Here is a 25,903-nt window from a genome sequence, read left to right on the forward strand (position 1 = left end):
TATATAAAAGAAGAGTGCCTTTCAGATATCTGCAGACAAAACTAGACACAATACAAAAGTACAAAATACAGTATAAAAATAGTATTAAATAAGTGTCAAGTATCGTTTGGCCAGAAAAGGAGGAGATCCTGGGGGCCCACGGTATAATATGGTGCTTTGTAATGCACATTATATATATAAAAGAAAAGTGCCTTTCAGATCCCTGCAGACAAAACTAGACACAATACAAAATTCCAAAATACAGTATAAAAATAGTATTAAACAAGTGTCAAGTACCATTTGGCCAGACAAGGAGGAGATCCCGGGCCACACTATAAAATGGTGCTTTGTAACATATGAAAATATTTGAAAAGTGCCTTCACACAATAAACATTTCCAACACAATAGAAAATAAATAGTAAAAGTGCCGGTTGGTACAATGATAGAATTTTGAAGTTAGGCATGTTTAGTGCAAATCCATTAATTGCGTCATAAATGACTGCTGCATTTGCCTTTCTGAATCTAGAAACTGATCTATTCTAGCATCCTCCTGCCTCTGCATGAACAATTCACGGAGATGCTCCACAATCACAGAAGTTACCACTTGGATTAAGTGAATGTAGTGTGTGTGTAATGTGTGTTTTTTTATTTTATACTTACTATTAGAGCTTTTTTTGGGGGGGCGCTGTCTCCAAGCTTGCCTCAACTACCTCATCTATGGTGGTACTGATACTGTCAGCATTCACAGATGGATCCATCCCACTACCTTCTTTAGGGTCGTCGGTCAGTAGGAGCAGTGATGTTGGGCTGCATTGTGAGGACGGCAGGGTAGCCTGTTTAGCTGGTATCTCTTGACTATCCTCCAGCTGGCTGGAGCAGGATGGTGCACATAAGGAGGACAGTGCTATGGTGTTTGTAAGTGTTGCATTTCCAAAAGCGCTGTAGCACAATTCGTAATGCACCCATTCCTTGCGTGCTGCACTTTTTTGCGGTTCTGATCGTGCACTTTACTGAACTGCTTACGGAAGGCCTTCAATTTATTTACCACTTGCTGCTGCATGTGTTTTATCCCTCGCATCTTTAACTGTGCCGGTCATCTGGCATTTAATTTCTTCCTACCCCCTGATGAGCAGTAGCTCTGGGATCTCTGCATCGGTTCGTGGGAGCAGATATGCTGCTGCAGGAACAGGCTGTGGGTCAGACTGAGGCTATGGTTGAGGCTCAAGCTGGAAGTCAGGCTGTGATGCAGGCTGCTGTTCTGGCTGTGGCAGGCTGTGTGTCTGCCTGCTGTTGTGGCTGCTGGTCAGGCTGCTGTGGTGCAAGAGGTTAGGCAGGCAGGCAAGCAATGGCTGCATGTGCTGTCTCTCTGCAGGGCACTGACAAATGACATCATCTGCCAGTGCCCCAGAAGCTCCAATCAGCGTAATTCGGAGCTAGACAGGGGCAAATGCAGGATTTTCAAGTGGGGGTTTCTAGTATATATATATATATATATATATATATACACACACTGACATATATATATTTACACACACATATGTCACACATACATTTAACACACACACGCGTACACACACTTACCATGCTGCAGGTTGGAGATGGAGACTGGGACCAGGCACCATATCTATAAGCCTCGCCCCCTTGCAACAAAAGTCCGCAATTTGCGGGTCAGTTGGGAGGGGGCGGAGCCAAACGATGCAATTCTAATTCTGTTGCATCGTATTGGCTCCGCCTCCTTCCCATTGACCCGTGAATCGCAGCATTTTGCCGCAAGGGGGCGGGTCTAATAATATGGTGGTGCTTGCTTTCCCTTCTGTCAGGGAGGGTGTCTGGGTGCTCAGAAACCCCCCCTGCATGCGCTACTGCTAGCCGGGTCAAATAATCCGGCTAGCACTCGTTTACACTGTGGCATGACCCGGGACCAACCTGTTTTTAACCCTGTTCTCAACCCGAGTAAGATTTCCGGGTAAATCATCCCGGGTTGTTTTTTTGTGAACTGTTCACACTGAGGCCCAACCCAGATCGACCCGGCAATAACCCAGGTTATTCGGTTGGTGTAAAGTGGGTATAACTGTAATATAGCTATTACTTATGTTGGTTATATACTGGCAGATAAGATGTGGGTCAGACCGATAGGCATTTCATCTGGCAGCCTGACACCCAGCAGATATGATGGCCATACACTGAGATATCTCAAAGTGTATCAGCCACAATATCTGGCTCCCTCCCATGAGGTGGGGACATTTCTCTGTATCCAACCCTGTGAAGGAACAGGGGAAAAGTCCTTCGGTTGGCCCCATAGGGCCGAATTGTAACTTCAAGAAATCATATTGGACCAACATGCTGGAAAATCCGGCATGCCTGACCAAATGATACTTTCGGTTGGACGCGTGCATAGTTGCATACACATTACAATTATTTGGCTGACTGCCCAGATAAATGTATAGTGTATGCCTGGCATAATAGTGACTTCTGGTTGCTCTTTTTACTAGCACCAGTCTACAGAGACAGAGGTAAGATGAAGAACATTCCAGGAGGCCTTTTTCTCTGTCGATCCTGTTTTGCCATCTTTGGAATTGTATCACAGACATATCGCGGGTACACACTGGCCGACGGGCCAATATATCTGTCAGTGCGTACACAGCTATAGAGATAAGAGAACCCTGCATGCAAGCTTACAATCTATAGGATCCTATGTTTGCTTTCATCCCGTATTCTCTTGTCTGTTTAATCTATTGTTTGCAGTAAACCCCTATAGTTAAGAAGATAACACACTATAGTTTGTCATTTCCTTACAAGTTTTCGGCCATGTTGGTACAGAACATCAGGAATTCCTCACTACAAAGGAAGCATTATTACTTTATTTTTATTTATTTTTTTATCTAAGTCATCCACACAATCCTATCTGCTAACCTTTGCACTAGCACTATTGTACTACTTTTTTTGTCTAAGAAATACTGCGCTGGTGTGTCCCTGTCAAACAACATACATATACACATAAGCCTGTACTCAATTTGAGGCGATAAGCCGGAATCCGCGTAAAAGTTTTGCCGATGACGTCATTTCGCCAGGCGGAAAAGTATCGCCGCATTCAATTTGAAAGACTTTCTGCCTAGGCGGAAAGTCAATGCAATGTAATAGGCGGAAAAGTTGCGCCTATGAATAGCCAGTGGAAAAAAGTGCAGAATTGGGGTTTTGAGGTGCAACGTTGCGGGGAGCCCCGTGCAGCCTTCAGACAGTCTCCCAAAGGTAAACTGCGTCAAAAATGTTTTAAAAAACACTTAAAAACCAGAAAAAAATTACTTTGAATTTGGGGGCGAAAAAAAAAAATGTTGGGGGACAAAGTTAAAAACTAGTGAACTAGACTCTGGGGGGAGGGTCCCCAAGTATGCCCCATGTGTTATTTTCATTGCAGGTGTTTGCGGCAGGTGGAATTTCACAATTTTTTAAACTTAACTTTAGCAACTTTAAAACATGCTGGCCCCCATTTTCAAGTACCCCAAATTTGCTGGGATAAGTTATTTTCATCAAAAAAACCTCCTGAATACTATTCTGCACCACTTATACAAAAACGCTATTTAGCAGCTATTTAGCCCGTTTAAAAACACCAAATACCTTCAGCAAGCCAAATCGGGGGTAACCCCCATGTCAGAGCATCTTTTGGGGGGTGTCAGGCTGATGTCCCCAAATCTGACAGGACTTTCCGCTTGTTTAAGTTTCCCCAGGTCCCGTTTTCGCGTACTTTCAAATTGAATACGGGAATACGCGGGCACACGCGCGATACTTTTCCACCTGCAAAACACGCGATATAGGCGAAAAGTCCGGGAGGCGGAAAAGTATCGCGGGTCCGCTCAAATTGAATACAGCTCTTAGTTATAATCATCACATTGATTTATTAAAAATGTTTTATAATACAGTACTAAATATCGAATAAGTTTAAAATCCTATATAATAACCAGTATTCTGAGCACTACCAATATGCCTGTTATTGCAACATGGTTCTGTAAATATACCACAATAAATTTTAATTCTATAGTTTGCGTACCTACACAATATTTGTAACAATAATAAATGAATATCCAGTGGTAACTCAAATTGCAACAATGTCCCATACACATATAAAAGTAGCTATTCACGGATTAGTGGAGTGTGTATGCCGTGAATATGTTAATAGAATCCTGCACTTGATTTAAATCAAACAAGTTAGGCTAGGCGTAAAAACTGGGTCATACCTCTCAAATGTGATTTTAGTAGGTACTGTATATTGTATTTAATCACAACCAGTCAATGGTTATTGGGCCAATTTGGAGATGACTGATTAGTCCCACGCAATGGTATCCTACCACAGTTACGGAACGTCTCCAGCCCAGATACCAGTAAGCGGCAACACAGCCAAGCAAACCGTGGCTCAATCCGGTGGCTATCTGTAACAATCTAGCTCTCCCACTTTGCTGGCAGAGAAGGAGCAGACAGAGTCACCACATCCGGCAATATGTATCGGCCGAATGCCTCCGTAGTGCGAACCACAGCGTCAGCCGTAATAACAAACAGCGTGTCCAGGTATGGAAAGCAGCCTCCAATCTCCGTAGTAGAAGGAATGCGCTGGAACGGGAGGATGTCTGGATAACTTTGTATATGAAGGTGCTGGTTAGTCACTGCAAAGGAGAGTAACAGCGATGCATTTCGGCAATAGCCTTTATCAAGCTGGATAACTCCTGGTGTCCTGGACCCTGTTTAAATAGGAAGGCAGGGGCGGATTGGGCCGCCGGGAACTCAGGAGAGTTCCCGCTGGGCTGGCCCCCTGTTCCCCTCTGTGGCTTGACACCAGACCAAATCACATTGCTGCGGGGCCGATTGACACGATCGGAGCTCAGCTCCAATCGCGGCAGCGTTCCCCATTCATTCTACAAGCAGGGACTTGAACGGGGTCTGGGGAGCCCTGTCTCAGTTCTCCCTATGCAGGCTTTGGCTGGCTGCTGCACTGCAGTGTAGTGTGGCAGGTGCAATAAAGTTTTTTCTACATTGCGACGCAGCGTGTGATGTCACGTGCGCCGCACTTGTGGAAAGCAGAGAGGAGCCGCGGCTAGAAGAGGAACAGCAGGAAAACGCAGAATAAGGTAAGTGACTGGAATGAGGGCTGACCACAGCACTAGATTATAGAAGACAGAAGAGCCATTATTTCTTGGATTCAAATCCCAGTTTTAAAAGATAGGTGCTCTCAGAAGTATATATAATATATATAGGTATTACATGAAAGAGGAGAAAAAGTACTTCTCTATGGGCACACTATTACAAATTTATTTTCTTTTAAAATTCAAAACTTTATAATGGACTCACTGAGACTACCATAGAAAAAACGTGTTTGGCAGATATGGGTATTTTGATTAGCACTAGACATCAGTAGAAGGGGGAGGCGCAAAAATATGTGATGGTTGTGAAATACTAGAGCATGACAAAAGTACAAACAAATAAAAAACAACACGGTGCCTTAAATCAAGATAGAAAGTGATATCTCACTATTATAGATTTGATCTGGAGCTGAAGAGATCGGGTGATAGGGTGAGGCTGGAGAGGCATACGGAGGTGAGGCTGGAGGGACAGAAGGAGGCTGGAACTGCAGATACATTGGGAATAAGGCTAGAGAGACACAAGGGGAGTGAGGCTGAATAGTACTGGGGGGAAGTAGATGGATATTATCTGCACCTGGCAGAATTAGAAGGAAAAGGCTCAGGAACAGTAATATTCATTAAGGCACCAATTCTAAAGAAACCATATTACTGGTACAAATTGTACCAAATTAGCAAATACAGGGCTCCATTTAGTAACGAGATTGATCCATTACAAACTCGTTGTGTATGTTAATTACAGCCGGAGGTATTTATCATGACATACAGTACCGTGGTTTTTAGGCAGCACTATTTTAATTTCATGTCTGCATAAGAAATAGCAGTGTGGTACTATTTAATGATGATCGGTATTTGCCACTTACCGCTCGTGGTCTTGAGGTAGGTTTTATATAGCGATGACAAGTGCTAAGGTCCCGGCTAGAAGGCTTCATCATCCGAGATCCTGCCCACAATGCACTGCTGCAGCTTTGTCTGCACCTTCCCTCCCACTCTCCACCCCTATCCTCAAACTCTCCACCTCCTAGTCTCTGCTCCCTCCATCCAGCTCATCACCTCCTGTTTACTGGCGTCCACACTGATCCTCCTTACTCGCCGGCAGCCAGATGGGCAGAAAAACACAGCTGGCTGCTTCAATACCACTACTGCTTGCCGGCGGGCGGGTCAGTAATGAATTCAGGTTAAATAAAAAAAAACTTGTGGCGAGCAAATTTCATAAATAGTTTATTAATATAATTGTTTGATTAGGGAAGTTCACATATTGCCCTGCACTAAAACTTCTGTTACTATGTATTATCTGGTTGAACTTCTGTTTATGTGATTATGAAATTGGTTATATTTCTATGCAAACAGACGTCTTCCGGGCCATGTGATCTCCTACCTCTATAGTGAATACAGATTGAAGTCACCATCTGTCCAGGGAGGATCAATTTCTTCAGAGTTTCCCCAACATATAGGTAAGGAAGACTCTCACTTAGAATAAATCGCATGTGCATCAAAAAAACTGGCATATCAGGGGCAGACAAGCCTATTAGTAGACACCACGTCCAGAGGATATTGGAAGCTGGTTCCTTTCTTGAGAACAGAGCGACAGTGCTTTCTACTCACAGGCTTGTTTGCCCCTGATATGCCAGTTTTATAGCTGCATTAGCATAAATTCACAGATGCAACTACCGCAAAAGATGCAAGGAAGGCTGCAATTGCCTCCGACTCACCCCCTCCAAGGCCCAAACCCATCAACAGACCCGCCTCCTTAAGGGCTGCTTCCAGAAATTTCCCATTTCCCGGGCTGCTTTTTCATCCCCATCCGCACCTGTAGGAAGGTACCTTCTTTCAATGGTTAATTGGAATTAACTCCTTCACAATATCTAAATCCTAATGTATCCCATTATAATTGTTTTTTTTTGCATCAATAATCAAATTAATACTTTCACATAGTAATCTTTATTAAATATAGTGTGCTCACATACTTATATATAAAAAAGTTTTGACAAAAAATATGACGGAGAGTTAGAAATAAGCTGAGTAATAAATTTAGTGAATATTAATACATCAATTATTACATGACAAAATAGAACCTAGCTATACCAATAAAAATGAAAATGATTAGTTATATACAAATTAATATAAAATAAATTAGAAATAGAGATCATACATAAAATTAATTATAATTATAATAAATTATAATAAATATACTAATACTATATGAGAATATTAAAAATATTAGTAAACTAATATAAATCCCTACAACTAAATCCAAATAGATTAAATTCCAGATATCTTAGTATAAATAAATAAATTAACTAAATATATTAGATCTAGTTGATTAGAGAACTACTATTAGTGAACAAAAAAACCCTACAAAGAAGAAAGAACGAGAAATATCTAAATTTGACAAAAAGATGAAAAAAAATTACAACAAAAATAATAATCAGGCATGACAAAAATTAGAATGGGAGGGGCACTGTCCACTCCATTGACCAGTCAGTACATATGGAAAGGAGAGGTTCCTACCCAGTCACACTATCATTCAACTAACTCCAGAGCTTCATTAAGTTCATCTGGAACTAAAGTTTGTAGCTTAAAAATCCACTTGGATTTGGCATGGCATAAGTTTTTAAATCTATCGCCTCCCCTAGTCGTTCTATATATAATCTCTACTCCCACAAGCTTAAGACCACTTGGGTCTTTATGGTGTGCTTAAAGGAAATGATGAGATACACTATGTGTATATAAACTGTATGTTTAGTCTATGTTCCCTAAATCTTTCTTTAAGGGATCTTGTAGTTCGGCCTACATACTGTTTCAGGCACGGACAACTCAGAACATAAACCACATGTGTTGATTCACATTTAATATATTGCTTGATATTTTCCTTTCTTCTCTTATTCTTTTTCCTCTTATTCCTTGCTCTATTTCTTCCAGATCTACATTACCAATGGTATTTCCTATTTTAGCCTTAGCTGCATGTCTCTTAGCTCTATCAATTCCTCAGGATATCCTCTTTCGATAAAACTAGCCTTCATCCTATCCGCATGGAGACAGAAATCTGCGTCTTCAGTACAATTACGGTGGACCCTACCCATTTGACTCGGGTATATTGTCTATTCATGGACGATAGTGTCCACTCCTATAATGCAAACATGTATTACAGTCCACCGTGTTTGTAAATAACGTTGATTTAATTTTATTATTCACCACAAAGTGACGTCTAAATAATCAACCGACACCAAACTAAATTGTGAAGTGAAATATAAATTAATGGTGTTTGGTTTAAGAAATTTGTGAATTCAGTAGATTTAGAGGACATAGAGGACTGGGAGGCGCAAGATCAAAGACGTCCCAGGGTCATATAAAGAACCATGGGATCTTTAATCTCTCAAAAAGAAAACTGACTCATGTAGAAACACAATTACTTTCTAAAGGCTTGAATTATGCCCCCAGTACAAACCCAAATATGTATAATCTTTTTTCAGAACTTAATAGATATATCTAAAGCATATGCAGGCAGCGATACTTCTTTAGCAAACAGTTAGGTAAGTTGGGTGAAGATGCATGACCAATGATACTAGATATTGATGATGAAGAATGTTTAGCCACCCTAGAGTCATTACAAGAAGAAAGTGGAGTGAATAGACAGGAAAATCTACAGCTAAGACTAAAATAGGAAATACCACTAGTAATGAAGATCTGAAGAAATAGAGCAAGGAATAAGAGGAAAAAGAAAAAGAGAAGAAAGTAAAAATCCTGCTCTATTATTTATATCCCAGTTCAATAATAGTGCTAATCAAGTTAAATTGATTATTAATAGGAACTATAAGATGCTGCACAATGATCCTATTCTTTCTCAAATAATTGACCCTAAACCTCAAGTTGTTTTTAAAAACAACAGAAATGTAAAAAGTTTTCTCGCACCTAGTATGCTCAAAAATATCATACAAATAGATTCAACTAGAGGGACTTGGTTACCAGAATGCCCGAATGGATGTTTTACGTGTAATCACACTAGATGTTTTACCTGCGGCTATATAGAGAACCAAAAGAAAATTATTAGATCGACTAGTTTAAGACCCAATTCGATATCAAGCGATATATTAATTGTGAATCAACACATGTGATTTATGTTCTGAGTTGTCTGTGTCTGAAGCATATGGGAAAGATTTCTGGGCTGCACAACCTGACTCTATATATTAAGGGAGGTGCTACCTGATGAGACTAATTGCAGACACAGAAACAGACAAATCTCAGGTGCACAACTCCAAATTATTAATGATATATATATAAATGCAATAAAATTTTGCAATCAATAGAGGTTTTTAGCATAATCATGGCCAAGCTTATGGGCCTACCCACCAATATCCAGGTAACCTCTTTCGGGTAGGTCCCTAACATACCAAGGTTCAAATCCAGAGCGCAGGACCCCCCCAAAAAATGCCCCAGCCAAGCTGCCCCAGGGCACCAGCATAGTAAGAAAAATTCTAGGTAAGTCCTAAAAGTTATATACTGTAGTGCAATTTTGGTTCATTTTTGGGGCGTTGGTCCCCCTGGATTGCATTGGCTGGTTTGTCTTAGGGCACTGCATTATAACACATTTTCCATTATAACACATTTTAACCCTTCACTGTGTGTTTAATATATATGTACTTCACCTTTTTTTATTTTCATTCCTTATATGCAGCTGTAGCTGCTCTTAACTATCTCTTTACACTGCACTTTTCTTACTATACTGGTGCCCTGGGGCAGCTTGGCTGGGGCATTTTTTGGGGGGTCCTGCGCTCTGGATTTGAACCTTGGTATGTTAGGGACCTACCCGAAAGAGGTTACCTGGATATTGGTGGGTAGGCCCATAAGCTTGGCCATGATTATGCTAAAAACCTCTATTGATTCCAAAATTTTATTGCATTTATATATATATCATTAATAATTTGGAGTTGTGCACCTGAGATTTGTCTGTTTTTGTCTGTGTCTGAAACAGTTCGTAGGCCGAACTACAAGATCCCTTAAAGAAAGATTTAGGGAACATAGACTAAACATTTTGAATTGTTTATATACACATAGTGTATCTCATCATTTCCTTTAAGCACACCATGAAGACCCAAGTGGTCTTAAGATTGTGGGAGTAAAGATTATATATAGAACGACTAGGGGAGGCGATAGATTTAAAAACTTATGCGATGCCGAATCCAAGTGGATTTTTAAGCTACAAACTTTAGTTCCAGATGGACTTAATGAAGCTCTGGAGTTAGTTGAATGATAGTGTGACTGGGTATGGACCTCTCCTTTACATATGTACTGACTGGTCAATGGAGTGGACAGTGCCTCTCCCAGTTTCATTTTTGTCATGCCTGATTATTATTTTTGTTGTCATTTTTTGTCATCCTTTTGTCAAATTTATATATTTCTCGTTCTTTCTTCTTTGTAGGGTTTTTTTTGTTCACTAATAGTAGTTCTCTAATTAATCAACTAGATCTAGTGTATTTAGTTAATTATTTATTTATACTAAGATATCTGGAATTTAATCTGTTTGGAATTAGTTGTAGGGATTTATATTTATCAGTTAGTTTACTAATATTTTCATATAGTATTAGTATATTTATTATAATTTATTATAATTATAATTAATTTTATGTATGATCTCTATTTTTTTATTTATTTTATATTAATTTGTATATAACTAATCATTTTCATTTTTATTGGTATAGCTAGGTTCTATTTTGTCATGTAATAATTGATGTATTTAATATTCACTAAATTTATTACTCAGCTTATTTCTAACTTTCCATCATATTTTTTGTCAAAACTTCAATTAATTGAATAAATACATATTTTTTAAAAGGTTTTTTCATACATAAGTATGTGAGCACACTATATTTGATAAAGATTACTACGTGAATGTATTCATTTGATTCTAGATACAGAAAAAACAATTATAATGGGAAATATTAGGATCTAGATATTGTGAAGGAGTTCATTCCAATTAACCAATGAAAGAAGGTACCTTCCTACTTAAACCGGATCCAGGACACCAGGAGTTATCCAGCTTGATAAAGACTATTGCCGAAATGCGTTGCTGTTACTCTCCTTTGCATTTATTAACCAGCACCTTGATATACAAAGTTATTCAGACATCCTCCGGTTCCAGCGCATTCCTTCTACTACGGAGATTGGCGGCTGCTTTCCATACCTGGACACGCTGTTTGTTATTACGGCTGACGCTGTGGTTAGCACTACGGAGGCATTCAGCTGATACATATTGCCGGCTGTGGTGACTCTGTCTGCTCCTTCTCCGCCAGCAAAGTGGGAGAGCTAGATTGTTACAGATAGCCACCGGATTGAGCCACGGTTTGCTTGGCTGCGTTGCTGCTTACTGGGATCTGGGCTGGAGACGTTCCGTAACTGTGGTAGAATACCATCACGGGGGACTAATCAGTCATCTCCAAATTGGCCCAATAACCATTGGCTGGTTGTGATTAAATACTATATACAGTACCTACTAAAATCACATTTGAGAGGTATGACCCAGTTTTTACGCCTAGCCTAACTTGTTCTCTGGATTTAAATCAAGTGCAGGATTCTATTAACATATTCACGGCATACACACTCCACTAATCCATGAATAGCTACTTTTTTATGTGTATGGGACATTGTTGCAATTTGAGTTACCACGGGATATTAATTTATTATTGTTACAAATATTGTGTAGGTACGCAAACTATAGAATTAAGATTTATTGTGGTATATTTACAGAACCATGTTGCAATAACAGGCATATTGGTAGTGCTCAGAATACTGGTTATTATATAGGATTTTAAACTTATGCGATATTTAGTACTGTATTATAAAACATTTTTAATAAATCAATGTGATGATTATAACTATGTGTATATATATGTTGTTTTGACAGGAACACACCAGCGCAGTATTTCTTGTTTTAATTTGTGTATTTTTGAGGTTGGCATACCTCTTTTTATACTGCCGCAGGGTGCCTCTAACCAAACAGATTCACACAGGTCCAGTATAAACTTTTCTACTTTTATTGTCTGTTTGTGTCTCACAATTGTAAAGATTTTAAATTAATGTTTGTTGACCTCCGATTATTGCTTTGCTTGCTTAGCTACACACTATGAAAAAAATAAAATAAACTATAAAAACCTTGAATACTAGATCAAATTTGCCAACCACATTTCAGCATACAGTGCAGTAACAACAAAATGGGGTTTGCCGCACAGTAAATGTAAACAAACTTCAAGAAGCCTGAAGAGTCTGCACATGGGAAAAAGCAAACTGCTGTCTAACTGAAGGAGAATTACAATATTCTCCAGTATTTATGATACATAGATGAGGAGTCACTGAGTCTATCAGCCCCATTTATTAATTTGAAAAAAAAATTCTGTGGCTTACACTTTAAGCTGTGTGACCTCTTATACTGCTGAAGAAAAAGCAACTGATTCATTTTGAAAAGATATTTTGTAAAAGACTACAATATATACTAATGTGATGCATTGTAGCTATATGTTACATTGAGATAATTTTGTTTAATAAAAATAAATGACGTATATTTGTAGAGTTTATTTTATTTTGATATGTACAGTATATATGTACAATACTGTGCACAAGTTGTAGGCAGGTATGGAAAAAATGCTGCAAAGTAAGAATGCTTTAAAATAGAGGCGTTAATAGTCTTTTTTTTTTATCAATTAACAAAATGCAAAGTGAATGAACAGAAGAGAAATCTAGATCAAATCAGTATTTGGTGTGACCACCCTTTGCCTTCAAAACAGCATCAATTCTAGGTACACTTGCACAAAATCAGGTATTTTGTAGGATTATAGGGCCTGATTCAGCAAGGAACGCACTCTAGCAGACGCACGCACCCGTCTGCTGCGATAATATGATAATCAATTCATACGCACGGAGACCGCAGCACAAGATGCAGACGCCCAGCCCCATACTAAGCTGGCCATCTCCCTCTACTCACAGCCTGATCAGCACACAAGATAGCGTAAACATCGGTAACATCGAGAACCATCGGACCCATATGCACAATAGTGGTTGACCTGACCTGCTGCAGGATTTGTCCACTTCCTGTGTACAGCTTACGGTATGGCTGCGTATTCCGCTGCACTGACGTAATTATGCACGCCCCTATAACGGTGTTATAATGCCTGCATTTGCCTGATCACCCCCCCGTCACCACCCACAAACGGCACTTCCTGTCAATCAATATTGGAAGGGTCTGCGTACACACTGCGTGTAGTCTGCATACCATAACCCGATCGCACTGGCTAGTTTGCGCATGTGCAGTGCGATGCATATGTATGCGCAGTGCAAAAACATCGGCCAAATGTGCGCGTTCTCGCCTTTTCATTCCTTGCTGAATCAGGCCCATAGTCAGGTGTATGATTAGCCAATCATACCAAACAGGTGAAAATGATCATCATTTTCATATGTAGGATGAAAGACAGTCATTGATTGAAATAGAAACAGTTTAAAACTGGGTGCGGAACAGCCAAACTACTATAAAGGTGAGGTTGTGGAAGACAGTTTCCATGGCAAGACTGAGCACAGCAACAAGACACAAGGTAGTTATACTGCATCAGCAAGGTTTCTCCCAGGCAAAGATTTCAAAGCAGGCTGGGGTTTCAAGATGTGCAGTACAAACATTTTTTAAAAAGAAAAGAAACGGGCAACTTTGAGGACCATAGACACAGTGGTCGGCCAAGGAAACTTAGTGCATCAGATGAAAGACACATCATTCTTACTTCCCTTTGAAATCGGAAGATTTCCAGTAGTGCCATCAGCTCAGAAATGGCAGAAACAGTGGGACCCAGGTACACCCATCTACTGTTCGGAGAAGTCTGGCCAGAAGTAGTCTTTATGGAAGAATTGCGCCCAAAACGCCATACCTTTGACGTGGAAACAAGGCCAAGTGACTCAACTATGCATAGAAACTTAGGAACTGGGGTGCAGAAAAATGGCAGCAGGTGCTCCGGACTGATGCTGAGAAATATTTGGCTGTAATTGTTTGCCGAAGGGCTGGACAGCGGTACAATAATGAGTTTTTGCAGGCAACCGTGAAGCATGGTGGAGGTTCCTTGCAAGTTTGGGGCTGCATTTCAGCAAATGGAGTTGGGAATTTGGTCAAGATTAATGGCGTCCACAATGCAGGCAGGTACTTATTCATCATGCAATACCATCAGGAAGGGATCTGATTGGCTCCAAATGTATTCTGCAGCAGGACAACGACTCCAAACATACAGCCAATGTCATTAAGAACTATCCACAGCGTAAAGAAGAACAAGGAGTCCTGGAAGTGATGATATGGCCCCCACACAGCCCTAATCTCAACATCATCGAGTCTGTCTGGTATTACATGAAGAGACAGAAGGATTTCAGCAAGCCCACATCCACAAAAGATCTGTGGTTAGTTCTCTAAGATTTTTGGAACAACCTCCCTGCCGAGTTCCTTCAAAAACTGTGTGCAAGTGTACCTAGAAGAATTCATGCTGTTTTGAAGGCAAAGGGTGGTCACACCAAATATTGATTTGATTTAGAATTTCACTGTGCATTTTGTTAATTAATAAAAAAAAAATATTACCACTTCTATTTTTGAAAGCATACTTACTTTGCAGCATTTTTTCCACACATGCCTAAAACTTTTGCACAGTACTGTATTATTATAAATATATTTTTTTGACCTATAAAAACTCTCATTACATACCATATATGTGTGTGATTGTATTACCTAGCACTTTATTAAGAGCAACTTAGGAAACTGCAAAATATGTAGATGTATGCAAGTTTTCATTGTCAGGAAATGGACCTAGTTGTTTGCAACATTCACATTCTGGTTTGGAACTGCCCGATTAATCTGTTTCTGATTTTGGAATTCCCACTAAGTAAAAGTTGTGGCCACTACTTTACAGTGCTGAAGCTGAGATAACCAGGTGTCAGTTATGGCCAGGAGCTTGAAATATTTATAGTTGTGAATAAGGGTCTTATAACAGAGAGATTGAGCTTTCTAGAAGGTAAAATTAAATGGGAGATTAGATTAGAGTCGTTCAGACATACACCAGGCCCGGGTGATAAGGAGGGGTGTAATCAAATCAAGAGGAATGGACGTCCCAGCCTAAAAAAAATAAATGAAACATACTATGTGCATTGCCGCTTTGTACTGTGAAGGGGAGCATTTTTTCCCCTCAACAGCTGGCCTAGACCTCCCCCGGGCCTCTCAAACAAGCTGAGTTCAGGCTAACTCCCACCTCCCTCTTGGCAACCTTGGGTTAGATTTGTGTTCCACTCCACACTAGCCTTCTCCATGTCTGCTTCTATGTTTTATTTCTTTATTACCCATGTCAAATGTGACATATTATTACCTATGTCAGCTTTGTTCTTATCTTGAGATCTGTCACATGGCAGGAGTGTTCTCTAGTGCATTGCACCTCCTGCTTCTAGTTCTGTGTATGGAAGGTTTTCAAAATGTGTACTGTCACATGATCACTGTTCAATTATTTTATCACACTGTGCTCATAATCTAAAAAAACAGAATTGGCCTGGATGTACTGGTAGCGAGGGAGGTAGAGGGGGTGGCATGTATTGTAACGTCAAGTAGTCAGGCATGTTTTTCAGTTGCAGCCTTTTCTGGAAGTATAGATAGGTTACTGTACGTCAGTACCACCATGCCTCTGTACTCCGCATAGCACAAAATAAATTATTTTACTGATAAGGTATCACATCCTCCATCCATTGCCTATATGGCAAATTTGCCCATTGTCTTGAGGGTGCTCAAAAACAGCTTACCAAACTGAATAATGAACAAGCCACAAAAAGCACAATATTTATCAGGCAACTCATAATTGTACTGCTGATTCCAGGGTGTTTACCTTTATTATTGTAAGATGGTGGAGAAACTTACAACATTATTAACCTGATGCATAACCTGCATAAAATAGAAAACAAATATAAGCACTGTAAATGATTACAGTCATTATCACATTATATCCTTCTGTAGTTACATGAAGTCCTGTTTTTCAGTGTTAAACTACAAATTACTCAGCATTGTATTTAGATTACTAAAACAAAATCACTTATAAAATATATTTAATCAATTGAATATAATGGTAGACTCATATCTAATAAGATGTATATCACATTTCATTATTAATAACTTAGGGCCTGATTCTGAGGTAAGAGTAAAGAAAATAAGAGCAAGTAACTTTGCGCCTTGGTAAAACCATGCTGCACTGCAGGTGGGGCAGGTTTAAAATGTGCAGAGAGATTTAGGGGTAAATTTACTAAGATTTGAGGTTGGTCGAGTTAACATTCTCTGGAGAGTTTGGCCTTTTTTTCACACTTGCAAATTTACTAATGTCAAACTCGGGAGAGAAATCTCCTTTGCTACAGGAAAAGTCTGGAGAGTTAGCAAACTCTCTTCAATTCACCATCGGCCAAACTCAAACAACTTTTCACTAGTGAAGATAGGATTCGGGAATTTACCAAGATGAGAGTTGCAAAACTTTAACGAGAATGGACGAAACTCGTGTCCAAATTTGTGAAATCAATTCACCTGCCTGTCATTTCGCGAGGTATAGGTATGTGTGGTAACAGGATCAGTATGAATGACTGCCGGTCCTATGCCCGGCGGTTCAAATCCCGACACCAGAAGACCGGCAGGCATCAAGATCCCGATTAGTAAGTACACTACCTATACCTAATCCTCTCCCCCCCCTAACCCTCCCCTAGGGGTGCCTAACCCTAACCTCCCCCCTAGTGCCTAACCCTAACCCCCCCCTGTAAGTGCCTAAACCTAACCCCCCCCATCCCCGCAGCCTAAACCTAACCCTCCGGGGATGGTGCCTAAACCTAACCTCCCCCGAGGGTGCCTAACCCTAACCCCCTCTACCCCTAGCCTAAGTCCCCCCGGGAGCCCTGAAACCTAACCCTCCCCGCCCCCCCCCCCCCGTGGCTGTGTTCACCTGCCGAATGGCTTACCTTTGTTCAGTATGCCAGGCGTCGGGCTCACGGCGTAGGGATAATGATAGGCGTTGAGATTTCAACGCCTATCATTAGTCCCTGTCGGGATTACACTGTCGGGAAGCCGGCGGTCGGCATTTCAACCGTCGGCGCTTCCTGACTGCATCCCGAGGTAACACATATACCTATACTTGTCCGGCATGGAACAATATTCGTGGTTTTTTTTGCCAAGTATCGTGGATGCTATGGAGACCGGCGCAAGGATGGAGGTGAGTATAAGATCTTTTTTCCAGGTACTCCCATTGGATTTCTACATGTACAAGTGGACAGATCACCTGGCAGCAGGTAAGTATGTGTGAATGGGATATGTAGGTGTATGTAATAAAGTTATACTTGACACGGTGTGTGAGTGTTGTGGTTATTTAACTATTTATTTTACAATAAAGGTACAGGTGCCGGCCGCCTGCTGGCACTTGCTGGCACCTATAGTTCCACTGTAAAATACAATAGTTGACATCTATTTTCACTACTATTACCCTCATACCCAGGGGTGCAGGAAAGAGCCCCCAGTTTCAGACTAAGCCTGGGGTGCTCTGGAGAGGAGGGACCCCTTTATTGGGGGGCCCCATCTCCCCTGAGATCCCCAGCTTGGGCTGACCGGCTTAGAGTGATAATGCTTTAGCTGGGGTGACCCATTCATAGGGTCCCCTGGCTGTGGCATTACACCCCAGTCGGATATGAGTCCAGTGCTGGTTTTAAAAATACACAATTTTTTTCATTTATTTTTAAAACCAGGACATGCTCAGCAGCCCAGTGCTGGTTCCTAAAATACGGAGTACCCTACTTGTATTTTACCCTGTATATTTAGGAAACAGGACTGGTTGAGCAGTCCGGGGCTGGTTTCGCTTTTTTACATATTTTTTTAAATATATTAACCTTTTTTTATCAGTAGAACAGTAGAACACACAAGCAGCCTTCAAATATCTTACGGATATGTGCAGGCTGCTTGTTCGGGTGAGTTTGGCAAAAAGAAAACACGGCAAACTCGGGTGAGTAATGTCTACCTAAACTTGCTACTCGGGGGAGATTTTCTCGATCTGCTTCAACATCGGTCAACTCGGTCACAGCTAAACTCACTTCTTAGTAAATTTGTGAGTTTCAGAAGTTTTGTCGATTGTAAATCGAGTTGAAAAAAAAACACTCAATCAGACTCGATTCTTAGTAAATTTACCCCTTAGACTTGAGAAGAGGCATTCAAACTCACATTTAAATTGCTGTGTAAAAATAAAGCTGCCCAGTATTTGTGGGTTTCATGCAACAGCAGCCAGTATTTAATCTGCATGCAAAACAATAATGTATTTGCACCCCTTGCATTGCAACATGGTCTGTCCAGGTGCACAGTTACTTGCTCTTTTTTGCTTTACCCCCATTTCAGAATCAGGCCCTTAGGGGTAGATGTATTAAGTCTTGGGGGCCTACTCATCATCTATAAATGGCCCGGTAACCATGCGAAAACACTAGTTTCTGCATAATTTAGATACCAGGCCATTCATCATCAGGGGTCCGATCGGATAGTTTTCAGAGTTTGCTCATGAGAACAAGCCATCTTCAGACAACGCTTGCTCTCATTGCTCCGCTCCTTCCTATGGAAAGGAGTTCCAGGGATGCAAGGAGGGAACCGAGCGGATCCTTGTGCCACCTTCTCATGGACTCCCTGGTGCCTGTACGCATTCGTGACCTCGCGTAGCCATGACGACGGGGAGGAGGTAAGGCATCTAGCTGCGATACTAACCGAGGGGACAGCTGCTTTTCAGAGAAGCTGTCTCCGCACCGGAGCAATCATGAATTGTTCCAGTGTAAACTATCCCCCCATACGGCCTCCGATGATGAATAGGCCCCTTAGAGAGAGAGAAAATGGAGAGAATAAAGTATCAACCAGTCAACTCTAACTGTCACTTTACAGGCTGTATTTGAAAAATGACTGAGCTGATTGGTTGGTACTTTATCTCTCCCCACATTATCTTTTTCCAAGGCTTATTACTTCTCCCCCTTTAGTTTGTAGCTACAGTCTTCAGTGTCAAATGATGTAGCATAGTTATAGAATGCCATGCTTAGTAGACTGCATTGAGATGTTTCCAGAGACTTCTGATGGTGTTATAGAATTGATTACATCGCCCAAATTGTGTGTGATTGAAGTATAAGAAAGTTTCATTGTTGCATCCATGATTCAATCAACCTTCACCTCTTTCTCTGCTGCTTCATTACCTAGAAAAAAATTATTAATGATTAGCAACATCAAATCACTAATAATATATAAATATAAGTAATATTACTGATAGTAACAGCTGTTAGACAACAGTGACAATAGTGAGATATCTGGAAAGACCAAGCCCTATGAAAGAGTTAAAGAAATAGGACTTTATGTACAAACATACAACTAATATACATATTTCCCCAGAGCTACATATAATGCAACTCTGCTCCAAAAGAGGTGACAGAAGATGTCAGCACAGGGAGGAGCAGAAGAAGCATCAGAGGTCGCATAATGATGGTTAATCTTGTTCTCATACAGGTGAAAATTCAGGGGGGGGGTTCCAGTTACCCAGCATGCTCTTGTCTTGGGAATTGATGGTCGAAGTTAGTAGGCCAACAAATTATATATGTTTGGCTGGAGATGTAATATGCCAATAGTAAAAGTGGTGTATTTGCTACCAATTACACTCTCTATCCATGAAAGTTACTCTGCAATGTTTGTCTTTATGCATTTTTGCAGCAGGCATGAATGTAGCATATACTTGCTGCCCATGGTGAAGGGATTGTATCTTTGAGATGCATTATACTCTACATACATGCAAATATACAGTCACTCTATTCACAAGTTGCACTCTAGTCCTGGTAACTCTGCATCAAAGTCTCCCACTGCATTAATAAGCACAGCACCAGAGATCATATTCTCTGGAACGCCCAATGGGCATGTGACAAGATCAAAGAGTCTCAATCTAGAACTTGTATATGAATCTGAATCCTGACCATTAGGGAAACTTGATCGTCCCCATAAAGCACTGCCTCTGTTGCAGCATTGTAATATGGTGGTCGAAACTTTATATACTATACAGACAATGGAGTTGGCTTGGCTAAGTTCTCTCATTATTCAAGATCTCTGCTCCCTTTTGATGGTCTTACAACTCAATATTTCCAAACCTCACTCTCAAAGTTATTGTTACTGAACTAACCCCTTCTAAGTTTTCCCATTTTCCTTTCTACTGGTATACTTACCTACTATCACTGGAGATGTACAGTATATACAGTATAACAGATACTTGTAAATCTGTGTATATCCCTGTACTGCTCAGAAATAAAGTAGCTAAGCCTGGAAAAGAAGATACTATAGGCAGAACATTTTACCAACTAACTTGTTGACTGCAGAAGAAAGTGTTGAAGATTTGCTGATCACGCATTGACTTCCGCAGAAAGTGGTTATTGAGCAAAAATTTGCTGTTATGCTGATATGTGCAGAAAATGGTTTTGTTCATAAACAACTTGTTTATGACCTTGGTGTTTAGCTTCTGCATTTAAATATGAGATATGATGCATTATGCTTTGTTTATATCAATAACTGGGGATCTATTGTCCCATGGAGCTAACTAGAGAGCTAATGTATGTATTCTTTGTTTGCATACACACGGTCAGATTTTTCTTCAGATCTGAACGATAACGATTTTAAAAATTGTTCAATCGTTCATATCTGAAGGAAAATGTGACATATCTGACATGTTTGTCAGATGAACGATGAACGATGCGCGTTGCCGATGGCCAGATAACGATATCTGACATCTGATGTGTTTGCAGTCAGATTTGGACGATTCCATTCATTTTACTGCAGTCAAAAATCATTCATGGTTCAAATCGTTCAAATCGTTGGTCAAATTGTTCATCAAATCGTTCAGATTTGACAAATCTGACCGTGTTTATGCTCCATAAGGGTATAAAGAGTAGCTACAAGAGTACACTGTAGCCTCTCTTGGAACCATGCTGAGGTCCATTTTCATCTGAATGTCTAAAATAATTAGACAATGGGGCTCCACAGCACCCACAATTGACGTAAAACCTTTTTATCCTTATTATTCGTATTGTGTTTACCAGGCTCGGACTGGGCCGCCAGGAAGTCAGGCAGTTCCCCGGTGATTCAAAGCTACACCCTCTATTGTGGGAGAGCAGGTCTAGCCCAGGTCACAGACACCAATTATTATAGCAGGCTGCTTGCTGGGCAATCATTAGAGGCTGTTTACCGACCTGGCTGGCAGGGGAGGGAGGGCTCTGCGCTGCTCACTGGTAGTTTGTTTACAATACATCGTCGGTCTGCTGAGTCCTAACTGGTGTCAGTGGCTGGCCCCTCCTCCAGGATAGAACTATGTCTGTTACTCCCAGACCCACCCCTCTTCTCCATGGACTTCCCTACCCCTGCACAGCCTGCAGCATGCTTTATCTCTCCTTGCAGCAAATGTCTCCAGTCATCTGACATGAGCATGGCTGCAGGTTACAAAGAACAATAAAAAAATGTTAATAATTGTGACACCCCCCACATGTGTTCTTTTTCTCTGCATCCCCCACTCAGGAATCCTTATCTTTGGAATGCAATAGCCACTCCTGCAACCCCCCTCCCTGCAAGCTCCCTATTCTATGTATATGTAAATTATACATACTATGAATAAAGTATGTACACTGTAAATGTATCTATACTATGTAAGTGTGTACACTATGTATATATATATATATATATATGTGCGTGTGGATACTATATATACAGTATGTATATACGTATGTATGCACTATGTATATGTAGGTATGTATGTATACTATGTATATGTATTCTATGTATAGGTATGTTTATGTACATAATAATGTGAGATGACCAACCCCCTCCAATTGATGGCTGCACCTACCCACGGCTGGTCATGCCCCTTCAGTGGGCCCCTGTCATTGCATTCCCCTGTGGGCCCGTCATGCCCCAGTCTGACACTGGTGTTTACTTTAATCACGTGTTATTTTCATTGATATTCCCTTGCTTTTAACATCCAATTGGGAACAGTGTAGTGTAAATAAGTGTCCTTTTTAAATTTATGTGGATTATTATTATATGTGAAATAGCAAAATATAATTATTCTTAAAATAAATAATAGTCCATTCTGGCCACTGTGATTCTAGCACATTTCCCGAAATTTGCAGATCACTGTACATGTTGCAGAATTCAAAAATTATACCCCCAGACCTGGCATGTTCCTGATTTCACAAATAAAAAGGACACCATACCACATCTCAGTAAATCCTCAACCAGGCCCAATGCTAAACAGCATCGGCTAATTTCCATATGCAGAAAAATAGCATATACATAAAAACAGCATACCACACCAGTCCCCGGGGCTCCCAGTTCTTATCTATCGCGGGAGCTTGGGTAATTGACAAGATAGAAAGCCCTTGAGTGGCAACCAGTATAATGGACAGGAGTCTGTAAAAGTAAACTACCAACAAACAATTTAATAATACATTTTTATTTTCATAAAAGACACCCCTTCCCCCCTTAATTTTTTTTTCATTTTGCTTGATCTGTTTTGCGTTATAGTGTGGCCAGTGCATTTAAATGATTTCTCAAAGAAGCCTATTGCTTTCCTCTCACTATAAGTTGTAAAATAGTTTGGACGGGTCCACCAATTTATATTACAATTCCATATATGCCTTAAACAGCCATGACTTAATATAATATAGCTGTATGACTAATGAATGAAAGTACTACACTGTAGGGGTCAATACACAATCAGCCAAACAGATGTGGTTAGATTGTCATTCATCATCATCGCACTAGACTCCTCCACCCGAAAGAGATACACTTCCCTAATGGCATACCCTGTTTACAATATTGCGCTTGGATTGCGCTTGCCCAGCTCCTCAGCTCCAGGAATAGAGACAAAAGTCAAGTATACTGTATGCAGATGTATTCATAAATAAGCTTACGTATTTTTTAGTGTGCTTTTATAGTACAGAGGTACATGGCTTAGGAAAAAAAATAGTTCTGGACACACTAGGCTGCGACATTAACGGATCCGGCTATTCACTGTATTTTATGTGGATCTGGCTTTTCTTTTTAATATACAGTATATATATATATATATATATATATATATATATGTATATTTATTTATTAACAGTTTCTTATATAGTGCAGTATATTCCGTTGCGCTTTAAAATTGGAAACATAAATAGAACAAAACTGGGTAATAACACACAGATATATATTTAGGAAGGCCCTGCTCGTAAGCTTACAATCTATAGATACTGATATAGATAAGGATATATATATATAATACATATATACAGTCAGTGGATCCGGCACTCCTCTGAGACAAAACTTTGGCCCGGTGCCTCCACAATGCAGTAAAGCATAAATAGCACAACGGAGGTGCGGCACTCACGGCGCTTCAAATAAATCACAGCCCACACAGCAAGGAGCTTCAACATTTCAATCAAAAAGAGATTTTTGTCAGGAAGTATTACAAACGTAGCCAACAGCCCTTACCTTATACTTCCAGAACGCATAGAGGATTTGTGTGCCCCCATCCGTTCTTTAAATTTCCTTGAGGTCTTTCCGATGTAGGTAAAACCACATGGGCATAAAATTTGATATACCACAAAAGATGATTCACATGTGAGGTGGTAACGTATGTTTAATTGTTTCCCAGAATGGGTATGGAAAACAATACTGCCCGTTAGGAGGTGTCTGCAGGTAACACACATACATTTAAAACAATATGGGTTTTTTTCTAAAAAATGTTTAGCCCGAGGCATTTTACCACAATCTGAAATATCTGTTTTGACCAAAAGGTCGCGCAGATTCCTGGATCTAGAGTAGCAAGGCATCAGATCACAATCTGATAAACCAAGATCCTTATCTGTCTGGATCAGAGTCCAATGCCTTTTGGCAACCTTATTAATATGAGGAGATGTTACGTTATATTGCATAACCCAAGGGAATTTGCGTGTTGCTGAAATCTGTTGTTTTTTTACTTAACAACTCCTCTTGATCTAACAGTAAAACTTTATGTTTCAAGGCATTCAAATATTTGCGGGCATAGCCCCTATCAACAAAAGGATCAATTAAGATGTTAATCTGTATCTCTGCCTTTTCTAGAGAACTATTAATATGCCATACCCGTATCATTTGTGAATACAGGATCCCGAGCTTCATACTATGGGGATGGCAGCTATTGGCATGCAAAAAAGTACTGCGATCTGTTTCTTTATTAAATACTGTGGTATTAAGTCTGGTTTGATCAAGATTGATAATAACACCCAGGAACTCAATATTACTTTTATGCATCTTAAACGTAAATTTGACTGGACACTCAGAGGCATTAGGTTTCTCAAAAATACACTCCAATTCTTCCTTAGACCCAGACCACAGCATCATCAGATCATCTATAAATCTCTTAGAGAAAATTATTTTACTCGCAATATCAGGTTGTTGAATAGTGACAATAATATCTCTGTATGTATATAATTAAATGATCCCTTACTTTCCAGTAAGTTTTTAACCGACAACATGCCCTCACTATGGGGGATAACTGTATACAGGCTTGTGACATCTGCTGTCACAAACCAAACATCATCTGGTAAATTATTCAGACCCTTAAGCTCATTCAATAACATCGTTGTGTCCAACAAAAAATTGGGATGATCCACAATCATAGGCTGTAAGATCAAGTTGAGGTATATTGCTGTCGGCTGAAACAAGGATCCTCGAGCCGAGATTATAGATCTGCCGGGAGGAGGGGAAATCCCATTGTGAATTTTTGGAAGAGTGTACAACAAAGGAAGAATGGGAAACTCAGGTAATAGAATATCAAACACTTCTTCATTAATAAGCAACGCATCCTTAGCCAAACACAGAATATTTCTAAGTTCCATACAGAAAGGCTTATGGTGGTACTTTATGTGGTTCTGGCTTTTTCAATGTTTCTATTTATATGGATCTGGCTTTTTCAGTGTGTTTTTTATGTGGATCTGTTTTTTTCCAGTGTATTTTATGTATATTTGGCTATTTCAATATATTTTATGTGGATCAGGCTATTCAATGTACTTTATCTGGGTCCAGATTTTCTTATTAATATACAGTATATATATATATATATATATATATATATATATGGTGTAGAAAGAGAAGAAAGAAGGGGAAAGAAGAGCTGCGGTATATAAATACAGGATCTGAGTGCTATATGCCCACGGATGTTGTGGAGGATCTTTGTGCTGGACTATTGTGACTTTATATAAGGACAGCTTTATAAGTGATCAGCGCACGGGTACTTGTGAATTTGTGTATATATATATATATATATATATATATATATACAGTCAGGTGCATAAATATTGGGACATTGACAGAATTTTCATATTTTGGCCTCTATTCACCACCACAATGGCTTTGAAATGAAACAAACAAGATGTGCTTTAACTGCAGACTTTCAGATTTCATTTGAGGGTAATTACATCCTAATTAGGTGAACGGTGTAGGAATTACAACGGTTTCTATATGTGCCTCCCACTTTTTAAGGGGCCAAAAGTAATGGGACAAACTAAAGAATCCTAAATCTAACTTTCACTTTTTAATACTTTGTTGCAAATCCTTTGCAGGCAATTACAGCCAGAAGTCTGGAACGCATAGACATCACCAGACGCTGGGTTTCATCCCTGGTGATGCTCTGGCAGGCCTCTACTGCAAATGTCTTCAGTTCCTGCTTGTTCTTGGGGCATTTTCCCTTCAGTTTTGTCTTCATCAA

At 40.0% G+C, this 25,903-nt stretch overlaps 1 protein-coding gene across 1 annotated transcript in view; it reads right to left on the bottom strand.

Annotated features, from left to right (window-relative positions):
* Positions 1-17,071: 17,071 nt before the first annotated feature.
* The window catches only part of AIG1 (androgen induced 1), a 421,887-nt gene continuing 413,055 nt past the window's right edge, over positions 17,072-25,903 (bottom strand). Inside the window, exon 6 of the mRNA XM_088451753.1 lies at positions 17,072-19,340. Coding sequence (XP_088307879.1) covers positions 19,303-19,340 — 38 coding nt within the window. The 3' untranslated portion in view covers positions 17,072-19,302. The remainder of the gene's footprint in view (positions 19,341-25,903) is intronic.

The sequence above is a fragment of the Taudactylus pleione genome, unplaced genomic scaffold, assembly GCF_031769625.1.
Source record: "Taudactylus pleione unplaced genomic scaffold, aTauple2 ptg000006l, whole genome shotgun sequence".
NCBI lineage: Eukaryota > Metazoa > Chordata > Amphibia > Anura > Myobatrachidae > Taudactylus > Taudactylus pleione.